We start from the raw sequence: 27,494 nt of genomic DNA, 5'->3' as shown, positions 1-27,494 counted from the left end.
AAGCCACACACGAATCACCAATTATCAGTCTCCGCCTCCTGTGGCCTGATTGATAAGGAAGCCCTCCTTTTTGTCTCCTTGTCTTCTTCTAATTGGTTGATTTTACGTCAAACTGTCACGGGACTAATCATAGTCTGAGCAAAACACTCAGAGTTAGGTGGGGAGTGAGAAAGAAACGGAGGATTAAGTACATGAACGCAGGGAAGTGCTTGGTCTAAACAGTGGAGCAGCGATGTGGATCTAATTATCTGCTCTGGGGAACTCAAGGCTGTCGATATTAAACACTTGCAAACCCTTATATTCAGGTTAATAAACTTATTAAACTGAAAAATGTGTTTTATGGATACAACTTTACAACGCTATTTGAATAAAACTAGCAGTGCAAAGGTATGTATTTTCTTCTTGTTTTGGAGTTTTATTAAGTTATTTTAGTGCATGACGAACTGCTTTAGAAGGATAAAGAAATCCTGTGTTTCAGCTGATGAAAACGTTTGCGGAAAGTTTATTGTGTTTATGAGAAACTTTGTACAATCATTTCTGCTTGGTGAATTATCTTCCACGTGAGAGGACTGTCTTTGAGTGAAACCAAGTATGTTACTTTTTCTTTCGTGGGATCGTGGGGGGTTCTCACGTAATTCCATTTAAAGTTGGATTTAATTGGCAACAAATGACCGTTAATGACTAGCGTCGAAGACTGCATTTCAATATATATATATTAAATACAGTGGTACAGAGTGGTGATGGTACGTTTTAACTCGCGCTTGACCAGGAAATTGCTTAAATACGCTAAGCCGTGACTAAACGTTGGCAATGCAAGGATAATTCGCAGGCAGCTGTGACCTGAACATTGCAGAAGCCTTCTTTGATAAAAGGTTTACAGAGCGCTAGGTAAACAGCTTGTACCCTACTAAAGATTAACTTACACTCCAACTTTTGAAAGGGGGGGGGAAAAGATATCGGGAAATATAAAGCCGATACGGGCAGTGGCTTCCCTTAAGTGTAACGCTACATTCAAACGTAGAAACGTAAAAAACATGAGCTAAAAAAAAACCGTTGTCTTGTATAATCGCGTAACAACAACGTTATAATGTATCATTGTTAACTACTGCTATTCATGGAGCAACACTTGCACCCTTTTGCCCCTTGTAAACGCGATTTATATAATAACAAACATTTTGCCGTATTTGGTTGGAGGTCTTACAGTAAATATTATTTCTAACTTAAGAGCATATCTGCAAAACTGATAGACTTTCCTGTTTCTGAAAAGTTTGAAAATCACCCTGTCATTGCCTATTTGTGCGATGATGTAATGTACTTAATCACATCAATGATTGCATAAGTCTTGTTTAAACAGGGTAAAATCTTAGTCGTTGTGAGTCCAATGTACAAGGGATCAGATGGTCGCTTGCATGACCACAAATATAGTGTGTGCTAAAAGGTTAAATGTAAACTGCATCAATCGTGGTATTGGTAAATACACAGTTATTCTCATGCTTTTGTAACGGAGCCTGTTCTTGCTATAAGTATCCTTTAAACTAGTCCCTCACAATGTACTGTATGGGGCTCAATGGTTTTCCTGAAAAACAATAGTGCAATGAAGGACGAGGTGATAGTCCACCGTAGAGCATTGTCAGCGCTCTGGTGGAGTGATGATGTGTTCTTATGATGAAATTTCCATACTCGTATTTGCATGTGGACCTTGAGAGAGCTTTCATGCAAAAGTAGTCATGTGCTCTGTAGCTGTGATGTATTCATGGGACCGTTTGCAAATGACCTTGGTTTTCTATTAAACTTTTATTATAAAAAAAAAACTAACTCAGCTTTAAATGTGTGCTACAAAGTAAAGGCAGAAGACCATAGTCTATCAGGTGCTGTGGTTTCCTTGATGGTGGATATTGTAGGTTAGGTAAATCACATTAGGATATCAGTGCTTGGGTTTAATTACCACTATTGTTAGAATGTCATTGTATTTTTGCTAGCACTGCAATTTTATTTTAATTGAGTTTTTAAATGGAAAACCAGTTTTAGAGCTGTTGAAGTACATACAGTAAAGAGGTCAACAGATGTCAATACTACTGCTCCTAATACATTTAAAAGTAGACAGCTGATATGATTTCAGTTACAGGAAAGGCTTTGTATGGTTGCTTTGGGTGGCCTGTCATTGCATTGAACGAGGTTGATTGATTTGTCATGTGGGTCAACTGGTTTCCAAAAGTAGTGCTGACCCAGGTCCGGCTGACTGCTCCTCAGAGATGGGCTTGTTTCACTTGAGGGCTGAAATAGTGACTGCTATGAATGTAGTTCACTGATCCCTGTTTTCCCTTTTTGCTGTTTTTGCAATAAAAAGTAACAGTTTGCAATTTCAAAATTAAAATAAATATATTTGCAATTAAGGCAGCCACATTGAAGACCCTCAAACTTTTAACGGACTGCCAAATAAAAAGAATACAGTGATACCTCCAAGTTCTAGTTTGACTCCTGTATATAGGCATTTTAATTAAATGTATTGGTTGCATCTCCTTTGCCATTAACTAAAGCACTGTGAAAATAAAATTGATTCTATGCAATAACACTATTTTTTGCACAGATTCGCCCTGGACAAGCCAGTCCATCTCGGGGCCCACAAAGATAGATGCACACACTCGCACCAGGGCCAGTTTTCCCAAAAGCCAATTAGCCTTCTAGTAGGTATTGTGGAACTAGGGCACCCAAAGGAAAAATGACATAAACCCAGGGAGAACATCCAAACTCCATGCAAATGGCACCCCGGTTCTGGAATTGAACCCAGTGCATTAGAGCTGCAAGGCAGCAATGATAACCCATGCACCACCATGCTGCCCTCTTGTTACTTGTGTCTATAGGAAATGTAACAGTGCCACCATCTAATGGAGGTAGGGTATGTTGTTGGTTTGCATTTTGTCATTGCTTCTTTGACTTCTGTTTAGGACCAAATATCTTTAATCTGCATAACCTTGTTCAGATGCATTTTTTATCATCTGTTTTCTCATTTTAGAAAAAAATAGCAGTACTTTTATTCTGATTCCACTTACATTTTAGCTACACTTTAGTTTGAATATCTTTGTTAATGCCTTGTGTAATCAGTTTACAGGATGTGGTTCTAAAATCATTATTGTATTCAACCCTTCTATCAAATGCACAACATTAAGACAACTTTATTTTTTTTTCTGGTGCTTTTTGACTGGAGTTTAAAGTGTAGTATAAAGTGTTTAGAGGTTACCATTTTAAAATGCCAACATTGCTATGCTTTTCTATATAGTCAATCACAGCCCTTCTAAACACTGTACGGGGAATCCCCTTCTGCTGAGTATACCTCTCTGGACCCAAAGCTCAGTTAATATGCTATATGAATATTCGTCTGCATGCTTCACTTGCCCCACAAAGAATAGAGGGAATAATTTAGGAGTGTATCTGTTCAGGAATCTGGAATGTAAACAATGTAAAGATATCTAGACTACTTGGTACAAGGTACAGGAGCTTAACTCGTCTTGTTGGTCTGTGTAGGAACAGTGATTCATCTTAAGATCATGTAGCCTGTTTCTGATATGAGGTGACCTTACACATTTCTCATTCAGAATGCTATATAATAAGTACTTATAGAACGTATCATTGAGAATTGCTTTAGAAGCTTCTCCTGGCACAATAGTTTATATGGAATTGCTGAGTGCTGTATTTCATCTTCTGTGTACAATAAATTACTTTTTGCATTCATTCTCTTTCAGACAGGTTTGTTTTCTTACAATGCCTAATTTTTGTCTTTGCATACTTTGGATATTGTGTAATTCAGTGATATTCTTGGGGGCATTTCATAGCAAGAACTAAGATCTACTTTTCAAAGTTATTTCCATTATATCTATTGGTCTGACATTTCCTATTTGGTCTCTCATTTCTGTGGCTCTTTTTTTCAAACAAAGCCAGTGAAGGCGATTCCATTTTTTTTAGGATCATTATTGTTTTTGGGTGTGGCTTCATTATTCTTGTTTTCAGTTTTGTTTCAGAATTTCTACTGAATTTATAAGGGGATTAAAATCAGTGAGCTAGAGAGCTGTTTTACTTAATGTGGATTTTATTAAAACATTTTGACATAAGTACTGAATTGGATGATGCCTGTAACCCAAATACCATATTCCACAAGAATGTAAGGAGATGACAATTTAATAAGATAGAAACCCTGCAACTCCCAACTGACAACCCACTGAAGCTCAGCAGATGTGAGCCTGAATGGGAGACCTCCTGGTAAAGCTAAGGCTGCTGCTGAAAGAGGTGTTAGTGAGGCCAGCAGGGGGTGCTCACCCCACAGTGTGTGTGGAACGTAATGCCCCAGTATAGTGATTGGGACACTATACTCTTAAAAAATACTCCATGCTTCGGATGAGACGTAAAACCAAAGTCCTGACTCTCTGTGGTCGTTAAAAATCTTAGGGTATTTTCTGAAAAGATAAGGGCTGTGACCCCAGCATCCTGGAACAAGTTTCACATTGGCTTTTAACAATCATGGCCTCCTAATAATCCCTATCTATGAATTGGCTCCATCATTCTGTTCTCCTCCCCACTGAAAGGTTACAAATGAGAATGGACTATTTGGCCCATATAGTTGATCCAAGAATATCATCCAGCCTGTTTCTTAATTTAAGATTCAACTACATGGCTGGGTAGCTTGTTCCATACTCCTGCAATCCTTTGGGTAAAGAACTGCATCCTATTTTCAATTGAACAAATGCATAGTTTCCACCTTTGTCCTCTGGTTCATGTTTCACACTTCATTTTGAAGAAGCCTTCTGGGTATAATTAGTCAGTGCCTTTAAAGATTTTGAAAACATGTATCAGGTCCCCAGCAGTTACAGTTAAATGCTTGGGTTTTTATATATGGTCTGTCATGTTCTCATGAAAACATTTACAGAGAGTAAAAATAAGGCAATGTGGTAGAAATTGCAAGGGAGTTAAATGAAAATTTGTGACATAAATTTGTGACAACTTTTAAGTTCTGTTGGGACTTGAAAGTCCCATTAGCTGAAAAGGTCTGTGAAGCTCTAATCCTGGCTTCTGGCCTAATAGAACTACAAAGTAGCATCAAAATACATGAGACTGCACAGTCCAGCTGGTCACTGTCCAGAGTTAGCCTCCCTAAGGTCCATCTGTGAATTGTGTAACATTAAAAAAATTTAACTTTGAGTCTCACAACACAGAAATAAAATATTTTTGTTTGTGGAAATTGCCACCAGTATGTTTTTCATACAACGTGAGCCATTGTAGCTGAATCATTTTTCTATGAATGTTACACTTCTCATCTCTCTGCCTGCCTGCTAATATTGTTGTACAAGTAAGAAAACATTTGTGAACTACTTTCTTATACTGTAGGGAAGCATTCCCTACATAGGGGAGCACTTATCTTCTTTTTTTTATCACAAAAGCAAAAGTTCAGTCCATAAGTAGTTAAAATGAAGTACTACAGAACGTTTTGCAGCAGTTCTTGTTTCAAGCGCTATATTTAGATAAAGTTTCAAATAATAGCTGATTAAGAGCATCACAGAAATTAGGGAAGCAGAACATAGTGTAGTTAAGCCTGAAACATTAAGAATACTCAGTTCTGTAAAGCCTTTAATTCAGTTAATAGGAGGTAAAACTTCTATTTATTTTGCTTATGCTTCTATTTGGATATTTTGTTTCCTAAGTCAGATGTTCAGTCATAGGCTAGCCATATCTGTATGCCTTTTCTACTCAAAAACATTTTACCTTTTGTGTGCAAGAAGAGCATTTTTTCTTGGATGCAGCAGTGAATTGTGATTAGAATCTGTAATCTTACGAATTCTCTTTCTTGATTCTTATATAATTATACTTTAACATTTCTTTGTTTTGTAGCATATTGTTTCTTTTAAAAAGAAGGAAAATTCTTAACCACTAAGCTGATTAAGCAGAAATGCAGAATTGAAATGTGCAATCTGTTATACGCCTGAGTACAGCAGTACTTCTCCAGAACATTTTCTTTCTCTTGAATGAGATTTATTGGCATAGAGCTTTTCACTGTATACAGTATGTGGTCCTAGAACAGATGGCTTGATTGAGTTTGTAACAAGAAGTGCTGAGATCAAATCAGTGCAAATTCATAAAATGCTAAATGCTCAATGTTTAGTATTTGAGTTGTAAAAAGTGCCAAAATTAGTGATTTAATAAAGACATGATTTTAGTCAATGCAAAGAACAGCAGAAGTTATGACTTGCCTTGTTTATGCAATGCAAATAGACTGCCCTTAATCATGCAGATAGCAGTAAGACAGAGAGAGAATTTGCTTGGAGAATAACTGTTCTTTTTCAACAATCAGATAAGATCACTTTATTAGCCATATACTATTTCTTGCATTAGGAATTTGTCTTTTCGCATACCCCAACTTGCTCTCCATGAGACACACAGACAGACAGAGAGAGGAAAGCTTGGGGTCAGAGGCACCCCTGGAGCAGTTGGGGTTAAGGTCCTTGCTTAGGGGCCCAACGGAGTAGGATTCCTCAACCAGCTGCGGGATTTGAACTGGCAACCTTCTAGCCACAGGCACAGACCCTTAGCCACAGTGCCACTGCTCCACCCTATCAGTACACTAGTCAGAAGAAAAAATAAATAAATTCTTAGTGGAGGACTTCTAAGTATTTAGTATCTACTGAATGTTTTTTACCATTAAGAGGAACCAGCATTTTTATTTATGATTTCTAGTTGTGCACAGGTTTTAACACTCTGTAGAAAAAATTAAGTGTAACCTGGCAGTCCCCCAGATCTTTCACCACAGAGACTGAGGTGTAAAGCACTGTCATCGCCTCATAGGATTCCATTTTATATCCTTTTCATGGTTCTGTTGGTGCTAATAGAAGTGAACACAATAGTTTAACAGCTTTTTTTTTTAGTTTACAGGATTTGATAGCATTTAAACTAACAAAAAATGTGGTAGTCTGCACAGGAAACCGCAAGGGCTTATACTGTAGGCTGCTAAAGCGCTGTAGAATAGAAAAGGTCAAGGGGAAGTGGGAGGTCTTAAGCTTTGCATATGTTGGGCACTTCAGTCCTTGATATCAAAAAAGGTGAAAAACATGATTGCAGTGAATGTATCATTGTTCTCTCTCAGCCGTTTTCAGTTGTCCCTTTTACTACTTCACCCCATGTTGTGATGTGTGATTTTCTCTTTTAAAGCTTGAAGTTTGTGCCGATCACTTGAAGCTAAAGGGAACTTTGAAAAACTACACTCAGTTATTTTAAATCCATTCTGTCATACCTTCACATTATTACTGATTGGTATGTAATTGCTCCTAGAAATTGACTACACTTGCGACTTGAACAGTCTTAACCTATGTTAATTATAGCAGTTATAGAAATTATAATAAAATAATATATTATTTATAATTAAAAATGTTGATAAAAATATCAAACACTGGTAAAACACAATGTTATGCAGAGAAAATCATTGTGGGCTAAGCAAACATTTAAAAATGAGCAAAGCAATACTACAGTAAGCAGTATTTCGTGCCTCATTATGATATCTCAATATAAAATTACTGTCAAGTTTATTTTCCGTGCAGTTGAGAAGGGACTCTGAACTGTCTGGTTTAGCACAAAATGACCAGTTTACAATGATTTAAAGTTATTTGTGAAAAATTACTTATTTTAAATGGTTAGGTCGAAATACAGGCTTGTTTACATTGTGGCGGCATTTAGGAATGTCCATTAAAATCTAATGTCACAATGTATTTTTTATTTTCAAGGTTTTAATAACTGCATCTTGTTATTGAATGCATTGGTTCAAATACTTTTCTAATTGAAGCAAATTATATAATTTACTTGTTAGATCTGTGATTGCATGCATGTGGAATTATAACAGTATGCCGAATAAAAAAACATGTTGAATTTGGTTCAGCGACCACTACAGAGTACTCCAGCCATGGTTATATACTGTATAATATTCAACGTGTAGTAATTTGGTGTCTGATGATTTCTTATTATTGATCATTTCCCAAAAATGCTTGGAAGGCAAAATGCCAGAAACCTTCAACTGAATAATTTTTTTTCGTGTGAAATGCTACCTTTTGGCTTCAAGCATGATTAAGCAGGTATGTGAGTCATTCATAGTGAGTCATTCTTCTTAAAGAGAAGTACTGTAGGGAGAGCAATATCATGTTGTTGAGTCCTGCCTCAACGTGTGTAATGTCTTTTCTTTGCTTGTCCTTCAATAGGCAACATTACCCTAAAGCAGTTTGTGACTCCGATATGTAAACATTTGCATACTAAAGTTCTAGTGTTCTGTTGCAGCACCTCAAAACACCTGAGGGCCCACCCGTGGTTTTTTACCAACCCATCTGTGGTAGATGAGCATCAGTACTCACTTAAAATAAACCACAACCCTTGTGGTCTTTTCCATCACACGTGGTTGTAGTTTTATTTTCTTTGGGTCTCCCCTCCCTCCCCCGCATACTCATATCTACATGGACAGCAGATATGTGTGTGTTTTTTTCTATATCTGCTATAGATTTGGCTGTCTGCTCTTGTTGTGGCTATAGGTGACTCCTGATATTGCTGACCAGTTTAGACATGGTTGGAAAAGAACCAACACCTCTGTGTGGATGCCTGCTCTTCTTGCTTGATTTGAAATATTAAGATATGTATGACCATGAATTAACTAAAACAATTAGACATTGAAACAGTAAATATGTGAGTTCTTTATGGCTTTCAGAAGTCCGTCAAGGATAACATAAGGAGATATGCACAGGTTAAAAAGAAAACAATGGTTTTATTGACACAGTACTAAAAGGTTCAAAATAAATTAATACACGAGTAAAAATATATGTGAAAAAAGCTTCCATGATTTGAAGGTCTGAATACAGATGGGATTACACAGATGATAACAGAAATGGTTAAAATATTAACTTACAGTATTACTTATTTGTAGCCAACCATAAAATTGAAGTCCCATCATTATTTCAATTGTAATACATTTGAATTTAAGGAAATATTTAGATACTGTTTTTAGAATAATAGCTTAATTCTCAAGATTTATAATGTGAATGTTGAATTTATATTCACCCACAGCAAAACATTCAGCTGGGTGTAGTCCAGATGAGAATGTACTTAATCATCACAGCTATGTCCAGTTTTTCTTCTGTCAGTGCCTAAGAAGTGAGCAAAGTTCTGGCCTTGGGCTGAAGTTGGTCCCTCAAAGGAAAGGATTTTTTCTTTGCTCTTCTAATTCTGGACTCCTGTTTGTCCCCCAAGCCCATCTGTACTCTACGGGTGAGAGGGCCTTCTCTGGAACTCGCTGGAAGTTCAGGAACTCTATCCCTAAGGAAATCAAGGAGTCACCTTCTCTAAACTCCTTTGCTATTAATCACTATTAATTTTTAAAATAGTTATTTTAAAAAAAATCTACATTTAAAAAAAAACATTTGCTAAGGATCACAATAGGATTAATCATTCCATTGTGAAAACTGGGGGTATGGGCAAGCAAACCTTAAAACTGGATCATTAAGAAAATGTAAATAGGCTATGGATGAAGACTATTTGATTTGACTTATTTGCCAATTACTAATGTTTTTCTTCACTCAGTCTTATTTTGTTGGAATAGTGGAGAAAGTTGAGACATACTGCTTACCGGAGAGTCCTGTCTCTAAGGAGCTGACTCGGTGGAGCCAAGATGTGTGGGTTTATTTTCCATTCAAGACCACAGAGAGTTCGAAGTGTAAAAATTAACCTTGCTGATGCCATATGTTTGTTTTATTGTAGCAAATGTAGAAACTGAAATTATCTTTTGATAATAGATTTCAAAAAGGTGACTGCATATTCGTTAACCATAACATTTGTAAATTTAACTTGTTCATTGCTAAATTACAATGTTGATTTCCACAATAGCCTTTGCCAACTATGTAGTGTTGGCTTCTTATTTCTCCCTCAATGGTTTTAATCTCTGCATGATTTACCATATCCATCTCCTTTCCTGTTAATCTCTACTATATTAGACTACTTCTGAATAAGCATGATTATTCCCAGTTATCTGGGTTACTATAGGATGTTATTTGATATATCTGATGCTGTATACCTGTGATGAAGTTTTATGCCATGGTTTCCAAAATTAAAGAATTTCAAAGGCAGAATAATTAGTCTGCTATCCTGTGTTGTCAAGCTCAATAAAATGGATTTGAATGATTTTATTCCCAGTGTTTTGGTTTCCAAATTTAAAAGTCTTAGGCCCGTTCTTCTGTGTATTCTGTTGTTAGACATAGTGATTATCTATGCAGGAAAACATGTGGAGATGCAAGAGGTCGCTGTGGTTTGATGTGATTTTAAATTTATTGCAAAGGGTCCTGGAAAATCAAGTAGAGATATAGTCTCAATAAACCATAACTCTGAAGCATATACATTGTGGAGTACCTTTTATGCACAAACTAAAGCGACTAGACCTTTGTGTTACCATATAAAGAAAGGAATGTTGTATCAGTGTAACTCGCGCAGGGAACCAAGCCGTTCCATCAGGAAGAAAGAATACCTTTGGACTCCAGGATGACCAGCTACAAAGAATGTTCAGCTGCTCAGGATGTTAAACAGTTTTCAGTGATTGTGTCCTGATCAGCTTAAAAAGTGGCCTGTGTCACCACAGGGTTACGAGACCTCAAACTGAGAAAAAATAATTCCATGTTGTCAATTTACCTGTTATTTTGTATTTTAATGTTCCCTTAAACACACTAAAATCTTGTTAAATGCTAAAAAAAGAATTCATAACAGCACATTATATCTTATTAACTTATTTCTTTGTCTTCTCATTACCTTGTAAAAAAACTTATAATTCATTAACATGCCAAGACGGATATGATTGGAATGGGTTTTGTTTGCCATTAACTGGCATGAAATGTAACTTGTACTGTCTCAGTGGTGTAAATAACTGTGACAATGAACAAAATCAAACCAGCAAAATGATTTTGACCTTTTCTTTGCAGTTTGTAATGTACTTTTAACAATGCACTTAGTTTGATTTGTAACTTTATGGAGTCTTGCAGTTTTCTGTGTGAAAGAATGAGGCAGAACACTTAATATTCTGAGAACATCTGATAAGATTATGTATCAGTAACATATGTTGCTGAAAAACATTTAACTATAAGCGCATACAAAACATTTTTAAACTAGTTGACACTCCAGGCCTTTGTGCTGGCCAAGGTTCCTGACAAAAATCTAACTGAAATATAAAAGCATTAGCCATAAACTCTAGGCTGACCACGTTTAGACATGCGATTCCTTTGGTTTATTGGTATTTGAGGTATTGATTATCTGTTTACTAGGAAAATTGCTCATATGGGCGTCTTAACCTCGGAAGGAAATTGAACAAAAAAAGAAAGGTCAGTTACCACTTTACACGTATATATATGTTAGCAGTTTTCAGATTTGTAGTGGCATATTTCTAGGTTTGATTTATAAAAAAAGTGAGGTTTTCACATTGTTGTAGTACATTTTTATTTGTCTTGAATATGTTTGAAGCTATAGGCTGAAGGAAATTCAATATTTTCCTAACCATTTTACGGTCTCTTCCTTCCCTGTTTATCTTTAGGTTCTGTTAATGAACCCATCAAGGACGATTTATGTCTGATAAGAAAAAGACATTTGCACAGTTTATAAAAATAATATTTAATATGGCACATTTCAACATGTGGCATGATGAAAGCATTGGGAATTTCCATAAATTGCCAATATCTTAAGGTAAAGCTCTTAACACAATGGACCCTGTAGATCTTCAGGGTATCCTGGAGGCTGACACAGGGTCAGATGAATAGAATAAACTTTAAAAAACATTTTTAGAAGTGTTCAGTTGATTGAACTGTTGTGTAAAATCTTATTTTATTTTTAAAATAACACAGAATCGCTTTACTTATTGTGTCAAATCTCAAACTAACTTTTTGAAGTTCAGTTTAAATAGGATTGCATTGTTGCATTAAAGATGCAAATGAAGGGGTAGTTCAGGTGGGTAGCTACATCAGCATGTGTAGGCTGCAAAGGAACAAGCAATAGGTTTATTCCATGGTGAAAAGAGAAGAAAGAAACCACAACTATTTAGGCTGTGGAGCCTTCTTCGGGTGTAAGAAAGATAGGGCAGTAAGCAAAGACAATATAGCTTTGGAAAACAAAAGTCAGGAGAGAGGAGGAGCCAGGGGTAGGGGGGAGGCAGAGTGGCCAATCAAGAGGTGCGAAGTCGAGAGGTGAGGAGAGGTGTGAAACGAAACCTACAAGTGAACAGGGAGAATTAGAAGAAAACAAGTCTGTTGAGAGGTGGGGGAAGGTGTGAACCAAGTTTCAGGATAACTTTAGTTTCTGATGTCTTTCTGCTATAGGAGTTAAGAAACCCTACTTTGTGAATGCAGATTGAGGGATCATTGTGATCATGGCTGTCAGAGTTGAAATGAGAAACTATAGGCTTGGAGAAATCTCTTCACAGCCCTAACATGTTCTCTGAAACGGTCTCTGAGTCTCCTTCCTGTTTCCCCAATGTCGATGGGCATTTACTGCAAGAGATACAATAAATGAAGTTGATGGAGGTAGCCATAGGTTGCCTGGGTGATCTGGAATTGTCCTGAGGGGCCTTGAATGAGTGTGGTGTTAGATATGTACTTGCAGGTGATACAGCGAGTTGTGTTGCAGGGGAAAGTGCCAACATTAGGGGTAGTTATATTTTCTTCTTGCATAACATTAAGCAAGGACTCAGGGGAGATCTATTATCTATACTATAACTAACCTAGATAATGTAAAGTTTATCAAATTGTCTAAATGACGCAATATTATTGTTTTAAAATATTAATTAAAAAAACATTTACCAAGGATCACAATAAGATTAAGTATTCCATTGTGAAAACTGGAGGTGGGGGCAAGCAAACCTTAAAACTGGGTCATTAAGAAAATGTAAATAGATTATGGATGAAGGCTATTTGATTTGACATATTTGCCAATTTCTTATGTTTTTCAGCACACTCAGTGTCTTTTTTTGTTGGAATACTGGAGAGTGGAGAGTTCAAAATTCAACCCTAGGAATGAAACTAAACTGTAAAAATCATGCCAAGATGATTTAAGCTTTCTCAGTCCTCTAGATTATGGTGATCCCCCCCCCCCCCAGTCATTCTTTTAAGAATTGGAGTTGGTGAAATTAAGCTATTTGTACTAGTCTTTCCAACATTTTTCTTTGATCTGTAGTCAAAATGCAATTGATATTTTTGAAGCTGGTAGTTCGGAAAAAGATATAGCTCCTTTTAAATGTGTATTGCTTCTGAGAAAAGAACATGATTTATACTTATCAGTGGAATTTCTTTGTTTTTCCCCCATGATTGTGTAAACTCTACTTTTTTGTTGTTTTTCAGATCTTCATTCTTCCAGCTAGACCGCCTCAAAGACTAAAGAAATGATGAGCAGTAAGCGGACACTGAGCTATATGGATCCTGTGGTCCACAGCAAGGTGCCCAGGCTAGAGAAGACTATAGATCACATTGTTTCTGCTGGCCTTGGCAAGCCAGGGACCCTCCCTAGATATTCCCTTGAAGATCCTCTAAACTACAGTGGGTCTTATTTCACCTACTGCCTGACTGGTCAGGAGGGTAGAGATCTGCCTCCTCCATGGAACCCCTCAGGAACATGTATGCCAAAAGTAAGGAATCCAGTTGTTCACCCCTTGAACGCTGAGAGACCATTACCAAATGGATTTATGTATCGATCAGAAGAAATTGGCTTTCCTACAGAAAACAATCCTGCAGTTGTGCAAGACCTGATTGCTGCAAAAGAAAAATGTGCATATTTTGGCAAAAGCCATGAAAACTCCAAGCATAGCCCAAATACGCAAGGAATACACACTCCAGTGGCTATAAGAAAGCTGGCTGTAGGAAGTGCCACTGTGTCCTCACAATCTGAAAGCTCTGTAGCTTTAGCAATCCCTAAACCTATTTATGGGCAGAGTCCTTGCTGCACAGACCATGGATATAAATCAAGAGCCTGTTACAACCTTGAACGTGGAACTGACAGTGTCCAGCATGGTTCCTTCGAGGAGGAATGGAAGCCAGTTTCAGGATTACGTTACGGTCCTATGTCTCCCATGGATAAACGTGAAGAATTAATTCAGCAAAGGGTTCTTCAGTTTGAGCAAAATGCCAGCAGAAGATTTCAGCCTAAGGAGGCAAATTCTGAAGGTTTCCATGCAATACGCCCATCTGAAGCTATAAGGCTTCCATCCTTCATAGATGCAGACTACAATAGCTTGCCATACAACAGTGCTGCACGGTCATTCTCTAGTCCCTCTTCCCAGCGATTTCATAGTGTGCAGATTCCTTCTAAGATGTATCATGGCATGCCCACATCTCCTTCAAGAAACTATAATGAAGTGCAACAGATACCTCTCTCTCACTCTCAGATTTCACCAGCTGTCTACCAAGAAAGATCTTCCATTTCCAGATATCCCCAGCTACCTCAGAGGCATGTATTTTTCTACCCTCAGGGAAGTCTGGATATTGAAAAAGGTACAACTTTCAAAGGTATGGGAGAGCATTTGGAGCAAACCTCACCTACACTAAATAAGAGTACTCAGAATCCCACAGAACAGTATCTTGTTCCTCAACCTTACTATACTGAGGTTCCAATCCCTTATCCCATGATTTCAACAAGTGTGCCTTTCCACAGGGATTATGAACTTGCACCCTATCCAGTATACAAAATTCAACCAAGCTCAGGACGTAAAAGGGTTTTTTCTGAAGTATCTGGAGCTCCTCTTCAAATGCAGCTCTCTGATCGGCCAATGGATTTCTCTTCTGAAAAAGTCAGAATAATGTCTCCCCCAAGAGAGTTTAATAGGCAGCAGCATACATCTGGTGCTTTTCATCCTGTGCATGCTCGTACAGTTATTCTAAACCAAGAGAATATGCCTCTTGCAAAGCAAAAGATGGTTGTAAATTCCAGAATAGTATCAAGCCCACAAGAAGGAATACCTTTCTGTGTAACTGGCTACCCTCATGAAATGACTGTTCCTGAGGCTAGACAGAATATCTCAGGCTTGGCAGAACATGAGGTGTCTGATGGCAGTAATTACAAATTGAAAGACCCTAAAGATTCTGAAGAGAGAAATACACTTATGTCACCTCCTTGTAGGGAACCAGAGGGCGGTGAAGATGTGTATGAAGTTGTAGTTTCCAACAATCAAGAGAGAAAGAAAATGGATAAGCTCCATCTTCCTCCTTCACCTCCCATGCCAGTTATCAACAATGTTTTTAGCTTGGCCCCTTACAAAGCTTATCTAGAAGCCTCAGGAATGCTACCTCTACCAGACATTGTAAAAAGTGGGTCACATTCTAGTGCAGATACACACAAACCTGAACAACGAATGCAGGAGAATGGAACAAGAACTCTGTCCAAAAAAGATTTGGAGGAACGTGAGACCATGGAGCATGTAAGCACAGAGCAAAGCAACCTGCAGGGCAAAAATGGTTCATTAAAGATTAGTGACAACAGGAGTGATAAGTTGCAGCATGACATCCAAGACAAAATGGTCAAAAAAGAAGAAGCTGAAGCTGCGACAAGTGCATCGGATTGTCCTCACAGTAACACAGTGCTTGATCTCCGTGTGAAAAAGCCTGGTGAGTCTGGCAGCCAGGTCCAATCATTAACGGAAAATCAGAATTTACCAGTGACCGACTCAAGCACTACTGAGCGAAATGGAGTTTTGGGAGAATCGGCAGTGACCGGTAACATCGGAGCTTCAAGGGCTGTCAGTGTATCCAATTTCACGCAAAAGAAATTTCAAATTATTGCATCACCACCTCCAAATCCAGAGACACTATCCCATAAACCCAGTGAATCAAAAATAAGTTGTTTTAAGCAAATTTCTGCTCACTGTCTCAAGCTTCCCACTTTTAAGATAATCTTACCTGATGTTATCAAAAATACTACTCAAAGTGCTGCGGAAATACCTTCAGCCCCTTCAGCATCTCCTGAGACCAAGAGCAATAGTGAGACAACCAGACATGCTCGACACCACTTTATGGAACTCCATCAGTCTCTTTGCAGGTTGATCGCCAGTTCTATTTCCGAAACATCCGACGAGGAATTGAAAGCATGGCTTGCAAAAACTGAGGAGAACTCTGAGTCTGTGTCACCTTCCACTAAGACCCAGAACATATCCTGTATTATGGGTGCCATAGGGAGGGAAGTGTGGTTGAAATTTGAAGATATCGCTGGTGCACTCAGACGTGTCCTTTCTCAGCTGGAGGACTATATTTCCCAGAAGCAGTGCCCTTTCCCCCATGTTATCCGAACAGGGACCATTTTCATTCCAATGGTGGTGGTGAAGGAGTCTCTTTTTCCTAATGTTCCAGGCTCTTCTATTGATCAGGTTCTACAGGAGCATCGTGTTGAACTCAGACCCACAACACTTTCTGAAGAAAGACTCCTGACACAGCTTCAGAAGCGTGGCTGTTCTTCCAAGCTTAGGAGACTTTTATCTCTCAAACAGCTTCCAGACATTTACCCCGATGTGCTCAACTTGTACTACCACTCCTGTGTAAGAAAACACCTAGGTGAGCTATTGTAATAAATATGTTGGAATGCAGTTTTGTTCTTGGGGCTCTGCCCCCATTACATTATCAGTGTCTTCTTGAATTAATTGATTGATTCTTTTCTTTGTGATTGCTCATTTTATAAGTCAGGCTGCAATGTTGCATTTAACAGTTAGATCAGTTTGTATTTAACCACTAAATACTTATTTAGCCATATTTTTTCATTGCATAGCAGTATCTGTAAATGGAACTATTTGCCTGTAGAGGCATGTTTGTTTTATAGTCATTCCTTTGAAAACGCAGTGCTTTTGAAATACCCTCCAGTCTGACCCTACCAGGTTTATCAAGTTAAATCCTTATGTATTTGGTAAGATTGTCAAGTCTCAGGTGAGCATCTTAACAAGTATGGGACGACTGATTAGATTGGAAGTGTTATTGCTTTGTGTATATACAGTATAATATTATAAAATGCTTTGCCAATATACATTTTAAATTGTTAAATTAGATTCTACTAAGAGGGTAAGTGTAAGGTACCCTATTCTGTGTACACAAGTATTTGCACTCAGAATCATAATACTTCAGATTCTTTAAATAGTTTGTTATAATGCAATTTTATTACATTTAGTAGACTTTGCGGTTTAATAAGATACTAATTTTTGTCTGCTGTTTTTGAGTCCTTGTTTGAATTGGGTTTAACAATTGGAATTTAAAAAAATGCCAATGAAGGAGACTAGTATGTTAAAGTATTCACAAGGTGAAAAAGGAAATGATGGTCACATTTCCTGGATTTTCATTTTATGAAATGGTTTTGATATCCCTGGGTGACAATGAACGGAAGAAAAATATTTACACAATGTTAATGATAAACTATTTTACTAAGTAAAAAAAATCTTGACTCCATTAAAAGTGGCATTTGTGATCTTTCCTTTACATACTTTTAATTATTTTTAATTCTAATTCTTGAATACTATTAATGATAGTGTAGAATAGTGGCTGGGGTTTGGACCTGGAACTGGAGGATTGTGTGTTCAAATCCTATACAGTGCATTGCTGCTGTACCCTTGAGCAAGGAGCTTCACCCAAGCAATTAGAATAGATGCTCTGCTGTATAAATAGGTCTTACAGGTCATTGTAAATGAGCGTTTTCCCCGAGTTGCCTGGTAGAATAAAGGAATAATATAAGGTCTTTTTATGAAATGTCACATTTTAAACCCTTTGAATTAGACACTATTTATATATGTGATTAGTTTCATAAGCCAAAGTTGTTCCATTAAAGCTACTTGATTTTTGTCTTTTATTTGCCAATGCATCTATTACTACATACATAAGAACATTTTTCGAATAGCTAGTGATGAGTTCTGGGACTAAAAATGCTTTAGTTTTTGTAGTCAGTGGCACAAAGTTACATTAAACTTTTTTCATTAACATGCATTGTAACCTTGAATATCTAGTCTAAATGTGGGACAGGAGCCATATTATTCTCTGTGTTATGTAGTCTTTCCCTTAAACACTTCCCTTTTTTTGTGCCAGAAAACATCAGCAGTATCATTTATCATGGTTTGGATTTTCTATAAACAGAATGACCTTGTACTGCATGAATAACAGAAAAAAGCATCTTAGGTTACTTAATTTTGATCAGCAGGATTTGCTCAAAATTGTGGGTCTTTTGAAAAGCATGGTAGCTGAGCCCTGTAGGCTGTATGCTAGCCATTGTATAGTTTTGTCTTTGTCAACTTTAACAGAAAATGCAACTCCTTTAAAGAAAGTACATCTCTGTAGAAATTGAAAGTCGACATGCCTGTGATTATCACATCTGCTGTTGGTCTGTCATACTTCAATCCATGATGCATCAGCTTCCCTTTTGTGTTGCTTCATTAATCTAGACGTGCTCTTGAACTTTTTTAATTGTAATAGGTTTGCTGGCAACATTTTAAGAACTTAATGTAGGGTTTTCCAATCCTGGTCCTGGAGGGCTGGTGTGTGTGCAAGAATTCTAACTCCCTTCAAAACACACCTACCTAAAAATGCTGAGTGAGACTATTAAATTGGACTTCCAGATTTAGATCAGTACGCTTAATTTAAAAATGAAAATCTGGCAAGATGCTGGTCTTCCATGACTAGTATTGGTAATCCTTGATTTACTGTGGTAGGAAGCTTCACTTGAGTCCAACCTGAAAGTAAATTAAAGATATTTTTTGTTTTATCAAGATTTAACTATAGGGCAGCTATGAGCTCATGACTTTGTATTTTATAAAGCGTAAAATAATTTTCCATAAAACATTTTTAGTTTTGATCCTGAACCTACATTTATTTTTTCGAAGATGAAAACACTGACTATGCAGGTAAATCAAGAAAACTAAAAACTGGAAAGAAGTTACTGAAAGTGATCAGCAGTGCCTTCCCATGTAAAGACTATTTGTTGCCAAATCTAATACTGATTGTATCTAATATTGGGTGGACCTACTCCTGTCCTGGATGGCTGCTGCCATAGCTGGGTTGAAAAGATCAAATGCTTTTAATAACTAAATTCAGCTCATTATTGGTTAAAATATATCATTTACCATCACCTACCTGCTCTTCAGGTACTGCTGCTATAGTAACCTAGAAAACCTGCAGGCAAACCCGTTTTTAAAAATTGAAGTTGGATCACCCTGACCTGTTAGTGTGAGCCTCATTTCGGGCATTTACAAAGTTTAAGACATCCTGGAGTTGTGCATTCTGTAGATGCTTGTGTATCGAGTAAAAATAAACAAAAAGGTTTTTCGGGTATTGCACCACTTGAAAATACAGTACATTACCCACACAAAATAATTCTTAATACATCATTTATGCTGTTCTCCAGTACAAAGCAATTTTAGTGAAAAGTTATTAAAAAGTATAAAAGTAGTCCATTAGCCTTGCAATAACCTGCAGAGGTCCATCTGTCTTAAAAAGCACGAGATGATGAAAGCATACCCTTGCATATTAAATTATTGTAGCTGATTTTAATGAGAGTATACAAAATGGACAACATGGATGATTTTTCATGGTTACTTCTATATCGCCATGTTATGGGGGGAACATAAACCTAAATGATTCCTGTGAAGTTGCAGGTTTTGCCCCAGGTTAGGGCCCATCACAGTTTTCAGTGCTTTGAAACCTGTTATGTGTAGGATTACGATCTCAAATTAGTCACTAAACTTGTCTCAACTCGTCTGGATGATTTTTGATGCTATACCCATCCCACATCTTATTTGTCATCTATTGGATGAATCTAGAAATCTGCAGTTTGTTCCAAGTTTACTCATGTAAATTTATAGAAAGCTGCAGGGATTATTGACTTAATGCTGTGTATTCAAAATGTATGAAGTTGGGTTTTTGGGTTGAAAGTAGATGCATTTTTAAATATAAAATATTATGCCAATGACCAAAGACACTTTGAAAGCTCTTAAAAATGGTTTGTTGCATAATTCAAAAGGCTTCTTGAGTTCGTTGAAGGTATTACACTGAATTTGTTTAAAATAATAGCATACAAATCTGTAAATCTGTGCTTGTTAGTACAACACATGGAATTAACAGTTTAGAAATCATTTAACTGACTGAATCATGTTTAGTCTTCTGTAATTGATTCACCAAGGTCAAATCTTTAAACTTTAGCACCTAAAATGTCCCACAGTCATGTAATTGGTTATGCAACCTGGATTTTAAATTCACAGAGAAATCCAGCTGATGCAATATGTCTAAAGGGCATAAATCTGCAATGCTCACTTTTTTTCTTGTTTTCGATATTGGAATTATATCTTCAGGTTTAGTAGATGTAAGAGGTTACATTATGTATTTCAATGTTCAGTTATGAAATTGAGAATGATTCTTCCATCAACTAAATGAATGTAAATTTAGTGATTCATATCTGATATCTCATGTTCATACATAACGGACACTTTCCTTGCAGAAATACAGAAAGATTTGTAGAGATAATTTGGTCTGGTTTTGACGTTGCACAACTGCACATTTTTATCTGTTACTGAAGTGCCTCGCTGATTTTGAACACTCCTATAAATGTTAACTTAAGAACTAAGGAAAACTATCGTAAACTGTAAAATAGTAGTGAGGCGTTCTTCATAATCTATTGTCAGGTTTTTAAGTTAAAATATTTGTAAATGCATTAGCACAGTTGATATTGTTGGAGTGTTTGCATAAATAACATTATTCAGGTCTCATAAAAGCCTTTTAAAATGTTTGAGTAAAGTATTAAGTAGCTCGATAGTTGTCAAAAGTAAATTAAATTTGTTTTCCGTGTCGGTGTTTTAGCACTGTGGTGATCTGACTTTTGGTTGATTTGTTTTCAATGAAATAGAATATAATATGCAAAGGTTATTTAGTTTTTGCTGATCTATGAAGAGTATATTACATGAGATTCCTTCTATGAAGATTAATTTTATAACACTTTCATTTAAAAAAAATCAACTAATAATATCCAATTTAAAATGAAAATATTACTTTAATACTGATGATGGGAACAGAAAGGATCCTTTTTCCACATCTGCATATGAAAAAAAAAAAACTTTCATTAGGGTTTTCACTTAATTTAATGACATATAAACAGCCTGTTTGGCCCAGGGGGACCAGTCAAAAAAATGAATTGCACCTTTGTCCAAAACCGAGATAGAAGGCCCTGTTTGTGCTGTATATTAGTCTTAAAGTGCCCTTTTTGTTACCTTTCTGTACCATAGTGCCGTAGGAAGAGCTTTACACAGTCCTCAAACCTGCTTGTTTTCTGTACTGGTGCTGGAAGAAAATATATGGTTCTTCTAGCTGAAGCCAGCCAACAGGACTTGTGACCACCCCTCTTCAGAAAATTTCGAGCCTTTTTCTAAATTCAGTTCAGTTCTTGCCTTTTCAAGAGTTTAAAGGTATTCTATAGAACTTAATTTATTTGAAATCCCATTTATTTCTTGCAGATTCCACTTCACCAGCTGGCCTCCAAAACTCAGTCCAGGTATCTTTTATTTTTTTTTCCTCCAGAACCACTTTTAGTGTAGGTCAGACCTCATTCAGACTTAGCTGTGGACACTGCAAGGTCATTTTCAAGATGTGATGAACATGTATACATTGTTGAAATAGGAAGGTGAAAATAATGCATTTAATCAATACAGAAATTATTAGGCCATACCAGCGGGAAAGGACTGTTTCTACAATTCACAAACATGATAACATAATCCTGTGATGCATTTACAAACAATGTTCTGAGAAGTAGGCTTGTAAGAAATGCCAATATACAAAAGCAATTGTTCCAATTGCTTGAGGGCTACAATCAAGCGAATTGCTTAGTCATTGATTTCTATATAACACTGAAGCAATTTTTAATTGTTGGTGTTGAGAAAAATGCTTCAGAACTGACCTTCGGTTCACAGTATTTCACATATGAAACACCATGTGTAAAAACGCGAAAGGGATTGACGTGACTATTCTTTTCAAAATTTCTTTAAAACCTTTATGCTTTAAACCTGTCATTAGTTCTAGGAGAACCCTTTAAGAGGCTTGTAATGTGCATGTATTCAGAACATTCTACCTGTATCCTAAATTAGGGATTCTTGGTTTTTCTGCTTTTGAAAGTATTCTCTTTTTTTATAAAGACCAGTGATGTGAACATTGGTTTCTGTATGCCCTTGGACACTTGTTTAAGTGTTTTAAATGCAATTGATATCTGATTGTAACTGGGCTAGTTGCTAATGTCTTAAAGGGTGTTTTAATAGCTACCTTTTGTATGAGTTTCTTTTTTATAGTATATAAAGCTTTATAATATTGCTGTGCTTGTCTTTTTAACATTGTACCTATCATGAACTGACCACTTTCATTAATCTGGGACTGAAAATGATGAATGCCCTTCCTCTCACTTCATCTTGTCTGGTCATCGTCAGTGTTTTTTTAGATTGACATTGCGCATAATGCTGTGCAAAATTTTAAAAAGCTTTTACCGCTGTCTTTAGGTTCTTAAAATTACTACTAAGTGAACTTGAATGCTTTAATGTTTGAAGCTGTGTGCTACTCCAAATTGTATGTAATCAGTTTTACCCATTTACCCAGAACCCTTTATGCTCTTTGAAAGTGGTGACGGGGTTGTGGTGAGCAGTCTAACTGCAGTAATCAAGCTTGAATGTGCTGTCGCTTTTGAGAAATATTTTATGCAAGGTGTGTTGGCTTCCAGGTATTCAGGAAAATAAATTGGGAAGATAATAAGAGTAAAGTATTCCACAGATGACCTGTTGCAGCATGAGTGTCTTAGATTTGTGTCAAAATGTCTTTGAAATGTGGGGACTTTATTGGTACTACAAAAACAAAGCTTTTATTGGTAAGAAATGTCCAATGGATTTCATAACTTCAGAAAACATTTTGCTTTGATGTTGATCAATATTTAAGTGCAATTTTTAATGTAAATGCGAATTAAGACTATTTCTGAGAGTAAACTATTAAAACTTAGAATGGTTCCTTTTTATTTTAATAACTGAAATGGCAACTAACTTTTTAAATTACAGCTGCATAGTTTCTTTGTATCTTGTGTGATTTTGATGTCATGTGCACAGTGGTCCTGCAAGTATTAACCCTTGGGTTGTGTCCAATGTGATACACCCATTGTCATAATTTTTCTGACATTAGTTTTGCTCTGCCAAAATACAAATATCCTAAAATTACAGAAAAACCTTGCCAGTTTACAAGGATTACATTCTTGAAAAAGCTTGTAATCTGCAAAAATGCATTGTGCAAATAGAAAGGTATTTTCCCTAGCAACTTTCTCAAATAAAGGCATTATTTTCCATCTGCTTCACACTAGAGCCATAACAACCATCTATTTTTTCTCAGAATAACCCCACACAAAAGCCAAGAGTGATGTGAGGGGTCTAGAACTTTTAAAACTGCCCTTATCTGCTGTTAATTTGTGGAGATATTCACACTGCAATGCTCTAAAACAAACCATTTCTATACATGCAGCTCCACACAAACGGCCCCTCAATATGCTAAATAATTTTCAATAAGTTGACAACAGTAGACTGATGTTCACATTTCACAGGATGGGGAAGGGCAAGGTTTTACTGTACAAATAAACATGTTTAAAGATTTCTCCTCATTAGAAATATTATTTTGCTAATGCCAGTAATAAATTACTCTGGGTTATTTTCCCTGTAGTTTTTCCCCTAGGTATCAGAATTAAGAGGCTTACTGATAGGTGCGTCTGCATTGTTTTCCAGGGAAAGAGGTCGACGCCATCGTGAAAACGGAGAAGGAAGAATATCTGGGAGATAGCTTCCAACCACCCAGCAGGACATGTTCACCAGAAGGCTTTCAAAATTCACAAGCTCCTGAAACAGTTGGGGACTTAAAGGACTTGAGAAGAGGGACTCACTTCAAGAAGCCGAGAAGAAAAGGCAGACGGAAAAGTGCCTTAAAGAGAACTTTTTGGGGGAAAGCACGTTTAGGTCAGAGTGGTAGCATGAAATTCACAGGTAATTCGGAAAGCTCCAGTGGAGAAGACTCAGTTTGTCAGGATTGGGAAAGGGTGGAAAGCAGTTTCAATGGGGACTCTGAAAAGCTAGAAGTCAAGGTAGAGGATGTTTCCTCCAAGATAATGGAGATAAAAGAGGAACCAGAGAACACCTCCATTTGGGGGCCGGTTACGTCGGATGATTTTTCCTCAGGGAATAGTGATGGAGAGACAGAAAAGGCCCTGGTGCATTTAGATAAAAGGAAATCTTCATTACCAAGAGAACTGACATCAAAGGAGGTGGTGTCTAGTGGGACACCAAAAAAACAGGTCTCGGTGTTTCAGAAGTACCACTCAGGTGTTTTACTGAAATTTAAAAGAGATACCAGAGAAAGAGATGCAAATTACTGCCCAAAGTCAGACCCTGAAATACACGTGCATTACAATAAGTTGAAAGGTCTTGCAGGAAAAGTAGAGGAAGGGGAGAAGAACATATCCGGGCGAGTCCGTCCAAGAGTGTCCCAGCAAAGGAGGAGAGTGCCTGGTATTGTGGAAGCCTTGCGCCCCACACGCAGTACCTCAAAGGTCTTGCACCTCCGCAATTCTATGGTGCAGATCAAATTCCGACGTTACCTAACTGTCCAGCACAGTGTGCTGCATCACAGTGCACAACGACGGAGAAAGAAAGTGGTGCGGTCGGCTGTCCAAAGGGTTAGACAGGCCATGAAAACCAAGTACCCTGAGCTGGTTGGGAAGCGAATTCGACACTTGTATGAGGAGAACGATAAGTCTGAGGTGTGGTACCGCGGGGTAGTGGTCCGTGTATATGAGCCACACCCAAATCCTTTGAAAACTGTTTATGAGGTGAAGTATGACAGTGAACCTGAGTGGCAGTACTACTTGGAGCTTCTAATGGATTACAAGAAAGGATGGCTCAAAGTGGAGGATTGAAGAACTCTTGAAGGACTTGTTTGCATCTAGTGTGCTCTGGTGAAATTCGGTGGAACATATTAAACTGGTACTTGTTTATTGTATTTCTAATTGCGTACTTCCTGAATATAAATCTCAGCGTTGATCAAGTGAAAGACTTGAATAGTTGTCTAAAGGTGGCAAAAATACATTTTTGACTGCTCCAGACCTATATGTTACAACAAATATGCAGTGTTTCATTTAAATATGCAAAGATGCTTTGAAGAATCATGTAAACAATTTCAAGTAAATCTGTTTTTTTTTTACTTTTACTAATTAACAATAAATTAATCTAAGCCAATATGAAAGTATCAATACTGTAAGAAAAAGCATCTAAACAGTACTGTATTTTCTCAGTTGAAGGGTTTATGGGTGTGTGCTGGAGCATGTTAAAAGCACCTTAGATTTTTAGTTGTCATATTACTGAAGTACAAAAAGGGTGATCGTTTTTATATTCTAGAATTTTCAGTGCAGAATTGTAGACTTTATTGGAAGAGGTGGTAAAGATTGCATCCAAAAGAGGAGTTCAAGCTCAATTAAGGGATTGATTTAGCCTGTAAATATTGATTCTCCAAGATGAGTGAGCAGTGTACAGCTTTACAGAGGATTCATTTTAGAATTTTACTCTTGACTCATCAAAATTACTCAGCATACAAAAGCTACATTTAGAAGTAAAACTCACTGGTATACTTCAAGTCAAATCCCCAACAGGATTCTATACTTGTATTATTATGGCACAGTGTAGCTTGTAACAAATTTACAAGAAGTAGGTTTTTCATAACGCAATATAAAATTATTTGAAGCACAAAAATGCAGTGATAAGTAGGTTGCACATTATCTTGACAAGAAATGTCTGCAAATTGAAATGTATGCTCCATACACGTTGTGCATGTTCAAACATGTTTCTTGCATGCATTTTACATGCTGATGTACACAACTGTCAGACATTCCTCTCATTCAAAGTCATCTTGAAATCCAAATTTAAAACAAAAGGTTAGTGTGCACAAGTGACATTTTTGGCATTGCTTTCCAGTGTTACAAACTGTTGTAAGTTTTGCTTCTAGACAATGCGCCCACATTTTGCTACCTCACTGGTGAATTTTGAAGTTGAAAAAGCTTTCATAATCCAGGCAGAAATAAATGTGACTTCAAACAGGTTTTGTGAAGATGGCGTGGAGTCGTGACGCATATCCAAAAACGTATGAATTCAAGATCCTGCAGGTTCTAGGACTAGAGAGGGAACATGGAATGTGGGTGCATTTTTGTGCTTGTATTAGCATTTAAAAAGGCATAATGTATTGAACAGCCATTGTTGATCTTTTTGTTAAGGAAGAGTAGAAGTAGAAACTTTTCACTAGGATAGGAAGGTTATCAATGTCTGAAACAACGGTGTGCAAGTACAGAATGAGTGTTGTGAAAATTTAGCACACATAGCAGAAAACGAAGGAAGCATGTTAAACTTTGTACAGTAAACTACTTCTTTTTGGTGCATTTTTATGGTTCTATGAATCCATCATCTTGTAAACTTTTATGCAGTTCTGCTTTTGGGTCACAGTGCTGATGAGCTGTAATACTTTATTTCTGTGCATCCCGCCTTATTCCTGTCTTATTCAAATCTCAAATTGTGTCGAGGACACATTATCCAACCCTTTACTTGGGGGGTGAGTGCACAGTTACAATGTTTTTGAGATTCACAGTGTCAGTTCCTTCAGCCCACAAATGGGATCTTTCGTACCGAGTCTCTCCTTTTTTCAGTTTGAATTGTAATGTGTCAGTTGGGTGAAATCTAAATCGGGCTACTCTTTCAGAAGGTGGTCTGTACCTGAGGACAACCATCTCAAACTTTTAAACACCAGGCTTTCCAGTCAAGCTTGGAATAAAGTACAATTTTGGCTCCAATTTCTCTTTCCCTAAACAACTCTATTTTGCGACTTATTTTGTAGTTCCCCATCGCTGAATGTCTTAAGCTTCATATCAGCACAGCTAGAGAAAATGCAATAAAATCCAAGGCCAAAACCAGTCCCTGAAAACACCAGCACCCCTAATTAGGTGGACTACATCCAAATGTTTCATTTTCAGCTAGTCCTGTTTCTATTAACATTCTTAAGTAGACAAAACAAAACTTGTCTTAGAAATGTCTTGCTTGTAAGGGAGAATACAAGTATACTTTTTTCAATCCAGTCAGTTATTATATAGAATAGAAGTGTTACCTGTAGTGAACGAATAATTTGGGAATTAATGAAGGTCGTCTGCCATTGAGTCAAGCAATTTATTCCTAGGAACTCGGGTTTTATTGTATATAAATTTATTTGCATTTCAAGCGGTTTATACTTCTAATTTATTGTTTGTAACATTTTACTTAAACATTTTCAATCATTTTTTTTTATAATTGACTCTTCAAGGCAATGGCAGTTGTGTGTGTAAAATGTTTAACACCCGTTGTTTGTAAAATATATTTCCGTATCTAAACATTTTGTAATGATTACATAAAATAAAAATTATCACTAAACAAA

General features: G+C 37.0%; 1 protein-coding gene across 2 annotated transcripts; it reads left to right on the top strand.

Moving 5' to 3' along the window:
- The first annotated feature begins 137 nt into the window (after nt 1-137).
- Nucleotides 138-27,494, top strand: prmt2ip (PRMT2 interacting protein). 2 transcript variants are annotated; one of them, XM_088641284.1, is made up of 5 exons: nt 138-387; nt 13,380-16,574; nt 21,494-21,531; nt 22,791-22,884; nt 23,780-27,494. In XM_088641284.1, the coding sequence occupies exons 2-5, from the start codon at nt 13,421-13,423 to the stop codon at nt 24,961-24,963; spliced, it is 4,470 nt and encodes a 1,489-aa protein (XP_088497410.1). In that variant the 5' UTR covers nt 138-387; nt 13,380-13,420; the 3' UTR covers nt 24,964-27,494. The 2 variants fall into 2 exon arrangements, with proteins under 2 accessions (XP_088497410.1, XP_088497409.1); XM_088641283.1 differs by lacking the exons at nt 21,494-21,531; nt 22,791-22,884.

This window comes from Lepisosteus platostomus, chromosome 7, assembly GCF_059453375.1.
Source record: "Lepisosteus platostomus isolate fLepPlt1 chromosome 7, fLepPlt1.hap1, whole genome shotgun sequence".
In the NCBI taxonomy this organism is placed as follows: Eukaryota; Metazoa; Chordata; class Actinopteri; order Semionotiformes; family Lepisosteidae; genus Lepisosteus; species Lepisosteus platostomus.
Note: the sequence above shows the minus strand (reverse complement) of the source record. Positions and strands in the feature narration are given on the sequence as shown.